Source organism: Camelina sativa, chromosome 1 (genome assembly GCF_030686135.1).
Source record: "Camelina sativa cultivar CO46 ecotype springtype chromosome 1, ASM3068613v1".
Taxonomy (NCBI): domain Eukaryota; kingdom Viridiplantae; phylum Streptophyta; class Magnoliopsida; order Brassicales; family Brassicaceae; genus Camelina; species Camelina sativa.
This window is the reverse complement of record NC_141880.1, coordinates 18,348,130-18,355,062: the sequence shown is the minus strand read 5'-3', so window position 1 is coordinate 18,355,062 and position 6,933 is coordinate 18,348,130. Positions and strand designations below refer to the sequence as shown.

The 6,933-nt window shown below is 34.2% G+C and overlaps 1 protein-coding gene across 1 annotated transcript; it reads left to right on the top strand.

Moving 5' to 3' along the window:
* Positions 1–4,540, top strand: LOC104773267 (DNA replication licensing factor MCM5). Its single transcript, XM_010497844.3, has 18 exons — positions 1–301; positions 589–732; positions 822–1,001; positions 1,087–1,185; positions 1,267–1,403; positions 1,499–1,604; positions 1,958–2,092; positions 2,179–2,256; positions 2,455–2,559; positions 2,686–2,777; positions 2,865–2,997; positions 3,083–3,178; positions 3,327–3,418; positions 3,506–3,596; positions 3,692–3,801; positions 3,879–4,008; positions 4,097–4,198; positions 4,278–4,540. Exons 1-18 carry the CDS (start codon positions 32–34, stop codon positions 4,359–4,361), a joined length of 2,184 nt encoding a protein of 727 aa, XP_010496146.2. The 5' UTR covers positions 1–31; the 3' UTR covers positions 4,362–4,540.
* Positions 4,541–6,933: the final 2,393 nt, after the last annotated feature.

The window sequence follows — 6,933 nt, the reverse complement described above, 5'->3', positions numbered from 1 at the left end:
TTCGAGAGAGAGATACAGAGACGAATCAAAGATGTCAGGTTGGGACGAAGGCGCAGTTTACTTCAGCGACCAGCCGCAGTTCCCGGAGGCCGGGGACGCCGCCACCGTCAGCCCCCATGCCGTCTTAACCAAATTTAAGGAATTCATTCGAAATTTCGAGATCGAGCAGAACTGCTTCCCTTACAGAGAAGCTCTCATCGATAACCCTAAGAGACTTCTTGTCCACCTCGAAGATCTCCTGGCCTTCGATTCTGATCTCCCGTCTTTAATCCGATCCGCTCCTGCTGATTATCTCCCTGTGGTATGACCGCAATTCTTCTTCACCGTTTGAATTAAAGATATTAGGGTTCCTAAAAGTATTGGTGTTTTTATGAGATTTCTTAGTGTTTAGAAAATTTTGGCTTAATCAAGCTCTGTACTGCTTATTTAGTTCTTATAGACATGTTTACAGGCCTTGGAAAAACATTTGTGTTTTGAGTGTTACAGAAAGATTCATAATTTTTCAGTTTACGAGTGTCTATTTGCACATGAGAGATTTCTTGGTCAGATCTGTGAAAAGTTGGCACTAATCAATCATTTATATTGCAGTTTGAGAAAGCAGCTGGTGAAGTTTTGGCTGGATTGAAAATGAGGGAAGCTAATGAGGGAGGGGAAATGGAGGAACCTTTGCCAAAGGATGTTCAGATTTTACTGACTTCAAGAGAGGATCCAGTGTCAATGCGGTTACTTGGGGTATGTCTTTGTTTTTATTAGAGTCTGATTTAAATGTTATCTGTTATGTGTTTTCTTTTAGTCTGGAGATTTACTTTAGCTTTCCACAGGCCCAGTACATCTCAAAATTGGTTAAAATCTCTGGGATCAGCATTGCAGCTTCGAGAGTGAAAGCAAAGGCCACTTACGTATTTTTAGTATGTAAGAATTGTAAAAAAACAAGGGAAGTTCCATGTCGCCCGGGTCTTGGTGGGGCAATTGTTCCTCGATCATGTGATAATATTCCACAGGTACTTGTAAGATTTCTTTGATTCGTTGGTAATCTATGTTTGTAGTTATCCTGAGTTTTGATAAGACCAATTGGATTTTGTTTAGCCTGGGGAAGAACCTTGCCCTCTTGATCCATGGATGGTGGTTCCTGATAGGAGCCAGTATGTTGATCAGCAGACATTAAAGCTACAGGAGAATCCGGAGGTATATATCTGTTGCTTCTTTTTTTATCTGTATTATTTTTCAGTGTAAGCAGTTCTATATGAAATGCTTCTGACTTTGAAGGATGTTCCTACTGGAGAACTTCCAAGGAATATGCTTCTCTCAGTTGATCGTCATCTTGTACAAACAATTGTACCTGGAACCAGACTGACAGTAATGGGTATCTACAGCATTTTCCAAGCTTCATCATCAGCTAACTCGTAAGCTTTTAGTTTATGTCAAATGAGAGTGTAGATTGTTTTCTAGTAAAGTTGCACCAATAGTAATGAACTTATTTGTTAACCTTCTTATGTAGGCATAAAGGTGCAGTTGCAATTCGACAGCCTTACATAAGAGTTGTTGGATTGGAAGACACAAATGAAGCGAGTTCTCGTGGCCCTTCCAACTTCACTCCTGACGAAGTTAGTATTGCATCATTTGGATCTTTTTTTTTTTTCCTTTTTTCATTTTATAGCCTATAATATTGCTATTGTTTCACAATGAACTATAAAGTCATCGTAGCTGAGCTATTCTGATTACTGGGCTGTCAATATTCTAGTTCATCACTAAAAACCAAATATGCCTTGTGTTGCTGTTGGCCTTATGAAATTTTCTTCTTTGTACAACTCCCAAGTGACTGTGATGGTGTTCAGTAAAACTACTTTGTGCTTTTGTGCTTTTAGTTTAGCATAAACCATTTAGGCCTGCTTGGAACATCGCTTTATGCAGCCTTGTTGTACAATTTCATTTATCAGTTTTGTCTTTCGTACGTTAGGAGGAAGAATTCAAAAAGTTTGGTGATAGTCAAGATGTATATGCAAACATTTGCACCAAGATCGCTCCTTCTATTTTTGGTCATGAGGATGTGAAGAGAGCAGTGGCGTGTCTTCTCTTTGGAGGATCAAGGAAGGTAGGTGACTGCGATTTCAGTTTTCATTTTCTGTACACTTGGATGTATTTTTGACAGATTTATATACATTTCTATCTTCAATTCAGAGCCTGCCGGATGGAGTGAAACTAAGAGGTGATATTAATGTTCTGCTTCTGGGAGACCCATCAACTGCAAAATCACAGGTTTGTATCAATGATTTAAAAGAAGAGTGGTAGTGTTTTTATATTTTCTATGCCTCTCTTATTAGCCCGATATTCATCTTACATCCTTTTGTTCTAGTGTTAAATTACAGTCCTTACAAAAGTTCATTGGTATACTCAACACCTGTAGCTAACATGTTGAAACCCAATATGCTTTTTTTTTTTTTTATCTCTTTCCAGTTTCTTAAATTTGTGGAGAAGACGGCTCCAATAGCTGTTTATACATCTGGAAAGGGTTCTTCGGCTGCTGGGCTCACGGCGTCGGTGATTCGAGATAGCAGCACAGTATGTCTTATGTTCGCCAGTGTTTTTCTGCCACATTCTCTTTTTTTTCTTTCTGTTATATGAGATGTTCAAAATTAGTTTACTGTGACAGATTCTCAGTTATTTTACACAATATGTTCTCTGCAGCGAGAGTTCTATCTTGAAGGTGGTGCTATGGTTTTGGCTGATGGAGGAGTCGTGTGTATTGATGAATTTGACAAAATGAGACCGGAAGATAGGTAACTCAAATCTGAATCGTAGTGTTGATGAATCCAATTCTTCTTGATGAGTTGAGTGATGGAATGTTTTGTTTATAATTTTTCTAGGGTTGCTATACATGAAGCAATGGAGCAGCAGACAATCTCCATTGCAAAAGCTGGAATAACAACTGTCCTTAACTCTAGAACCTCGGTGCTTGCTGCTGCTAACCCGCCATCTGGTCGATATGATGACCTTAAGGTTTGAAATCTGATATTTTTGTCAACATGATGTTTTCCTGATTCTTGTTTGCAATATACTTAGCGACGGTTTTTTGGGTTTGCAGACTGCACAGGACAATATTGATTTGCAAACAACCATTCTTTCTAGATTTGATCTTATCTTCATTGTCAAGGACATCAGGAAATATTCTCAAGACAGGGTAAGCAAGAAAAGAAACACTTCTTTCAGAAATTTAATGTAGTACAGAGAGAAACAGAGATTAACCACGTAGATCACTGTGATTGAGAAAGTTTGCTTCGTTGCTCGCATAGGTTGACATGATTAATGTTGGAATTATCATTTGACAGGAAATAGCCAGCCATATTATAAGGGTTCATGCATCTGCGGAAAAATTTTCGGGTGAAAACACAGATGCTAAAGAAGATAATTGGCTCAAAAGGTATGATTTCATTCGTCAAGACAACTTGTTCTTGCATATTTCTATTCGAAACTATGACTTAAAAATATAATGGTCTTGTCACATTAGGTATATACAATACTGTCGGGCAAGGTGCCATCCCCGTCTCTCAAAAGCCGCTGCTGAGATTCTGCAGCAGAAATATGTCACGATCAGAATGGTAAATGTCATCACATTAGAACATTTGACAATAAGATGATAAAAAGAAATAAATAAAAAGTTGGGTCTCTCAATATAAAATTTTCCGTTAAACAGGATATGAAGAGACGTGCACATGAAACAGGAGAGGCTGCTCCGATACCTATCACAGTGAGACAACTCGAAGCTATTATCAGACTGAGTGAGTCACTTGCAAAAATGAGACTGTAAGTAATCTTATGAACATTGAGATTCCTGAAATTTGATGGGATGTGCCGTGCATTGACATTGTTAAATATGTCAGGTCACACGAGGCCACAGAAGATGATGTAGGCAAAGCCTTTAAACTTTTTGATACCTCAACCATGGATGCAGCAAGATCAGGGATAAATCAACAGATAAACATAACAGGCGAAATGGCTAATGAGATCAAGGTTAGTTCTTGTGGGAAGAAATAATCAGTCATATGTTTAGATTTTGGTTGGAGATGTAATCACTCGATTGTTTTGGTGTGAAAAACAGCAAGCTGAAACACAGATAAAGAGAAGAATGGGGATTGGAGCTCGGTTATCAGAGAGAAGACTTATAGAAGATCTGGCTAGGATGGGAATGAACGATTCAATGGTACCTAAGCTAACATCTTTGTTGTTTAATTTTCAGTAAACCGACTAGGGGTTTGAGTAGGTGAATGTAAAAATTGCAGGTGAGGAGGGCTTTGTTAATAATGCACCAGAGAGGTGAAGTTGAGTACCAGCGAGAGAGACGTTCCATTGTCCGCAAAGCTTGATCGTCTAAGGCACACAATCTCAGGATAATTCAACGATAACAAAACCAAAAAAAATATATTTAGTATTATTAAGTTAATTTTGTAGGCTAAAAAAATACCTATAAAAAAAAGCTTAACGATGTCATGTGGATTTGATGAAGATTCTTTCTTGGTAAACTTTTTATGCTTTTCGAGACAAATATCTTCTCCAATTTCCACCAATGGTCGGAATTTCGCAGTGGTAATCTATTGTAGGGAAGACCAGTTGGTGATTATGCTATAATCATTATAGGATTTAGTCTTGGGCATTCGGATACCCATTCGGGTTTGGGTCGGATATTTTGGATTTTTGGGTATTTCGGACCTTCAGGTATTTCGATAAAGGGGTTCTAAACCCATTGGAGTATTTTTAGCATTCGGATCGGATTTTGGATAAACACGCATCGAATTCGGATCGGGTTTTGGTTACCCAATACCTAAAATATACTTCAGATTTCGGTTTGACTTTGGTTATTTACATCTTAGACTTAACAAAATACTTGAATTCAATCCGAATTTCAAACATGTTTTTGTTGATAATGTTCTACTTGTTTTGTATTTATTCTTCTTTGTGTTTTTATTTTTTAATATGTAAAAACAATATTTTTTTTAACAATATGTAAAAACAATATTTTGGTATCTAGAATTCATGAGTATAGAATAAAAAAAATGTAATTAAGCCATTACAAAATAAGTAAAATCTCTCATATCTAAATTTTTTTTAAAAAAATGAAAAGTGTACATAGTAATATATAAATACAAGAGGTTTTAGAATTAGTCAAAGATATTAAAGTGCCAAAATGGTTTGAATGCACCATTAAATACTCTAGGTGATATGTTTGAAGTTCACTAGTAACTATTTTGCACTATATTTACATATGTTCGGGTTAATTCGGGTACCCGTTCCGATATCAGATACGTCGGGTACCCGATTTCAAGAAATCCTAATCCCATTAGGGTATTTTAAAATTTTGGATACGGATTCGGGTCTGTTTTTCCGGATCGGGTACAGGTCGGATTTTTCGGGTTCGGATATTTTGCTCTGGCCTAATATGATTAATATTATTAATATTATTTATTTTTATTTAAAACGAAATATTATTGAAAACAAAATATATTTTTTGTAATCTCAAATCACTCTTAATAAATATTAACTTTTACACATGTCAAAATCTCATATTGATATAAACTTGACACATGTTGAAGTCTTGTTAATGGCTAACTTTAAAACCCTAGATTGAAGTAATAAAAATTTTAACCAATGTTTTTGGCTATTGTTGTTGAATTTGGATTACATACTGTGAATATAATACTATAACTAGGTATTATAGTACCCGATTTCAATAAATTCTAGACTCATTCGGTATTTTAAAATTTCGAATACGGATTCGGGTCGAGTTTTTCGGATCGGGTTCGGGTCGGATTTTTCGGGTCGGATATTTTGCCCACGCCTAATAGGATTAATCTTATTAATCTTATTTAAAACGAAATATTTTTTTTTGTAATCTCAAATCAATCTTAATAAATATTAATTTTTACACATGTCAAAATCTCAGATTGATATAAACTTGACACATGTCAAAATCTTGTTAATGGCTAACTTTAAAACCCAAGATTGAAGTAATAAAATGTTTAACCAATGTTTTTGGCTATTGTTGTTGAATATGGATTACATATTGTGAATATAATACTATAACTAGGTTTTCTCCCGCGGTACATCGCAGGACTAAATTATAAATTATTGTAATTTAAAAAATAACTTTTAAGATATTTAGTTTTCAAATTGTCAATTAATTAACTTTTATCTAATTAATTTGTAATTTTGTTTAGAATGTTTTTTCTTCTTCTTATTTTTTATACAATTTAGAACTTAATTACATTATATTTGTTATTAGATAGAATATAAAATTTTAAAACACTTACTTTTTTTCTATAATTAAACAGAGTGTATATTTTTATGTGTATACAATTTTTTATTTTTTTTGAATATTACGAAGTATGTGTAATATTTTGTAGTTCATATACTAAATAAATTATAAGTTAATTTTCCAAACTATGACTACAAATCTATAGTATATGAAATAAACACGTAGTTATTTTTTTAATTATAAACTAATAGTTTTAATGTTGGTTCTATAGTCCAAACCCGCCATGCTAGGCGGATCACGCAATATGTTTAAAGATTTTTAATCTGCAAAAACTCATATAAAATTCACTTTTTATCAAATCAATTTTTAAAATTTTCTACTTGGGTTCATGGGTTTATATCTAGGGGTAAACTTCTTCATTCACCTCCTTATAAAATAAGGAAATAAAATCTATATACATTTGCAATTATGTTTGATACCTTTTGAAATACTTAGTTTCTATAAAAAAAATGAATATAAGTTAATTTATTTATTAAATTAATTATTTAATGTTAATGACATTCTCCTAAAGTACCAACTTTAGGATTTACTTTATAAATGTCTCAAAAAAATGTATATATATATATATATATTTGGATTATTGGTTAATTTAGAGAAATCAATTGGTTAATGCTGAGAAACCAATT

What these genes read in the sequence shown, in the direction of transcription:
- LOC104773267 (XM_010497844.3), top strand. Translation starts at nt 32, where the DNA reads ATGTCAGGTTGGGACGAAGGCGCAGTTTACTTCAGCGACCAGCCGCAG. An exon ending in CATGTGATAATATTCCACAG is followed by an intron (nt 1,002 to 1,086) that starts GTACTTGTAAGA and finishes GATTTTGTTTAG; the next exon opens with CCTGGGGAAGAACCTTGCCC. An exon ending in GCTTCATCATCAGCTAACTC is followed by an intron (nt 1,404 to 1,498) that starts GTAAGCTTTTAG and finishes CTTCTTATGTAG; the next exon opens with GCATAAAGGTGCAGTTGCAA.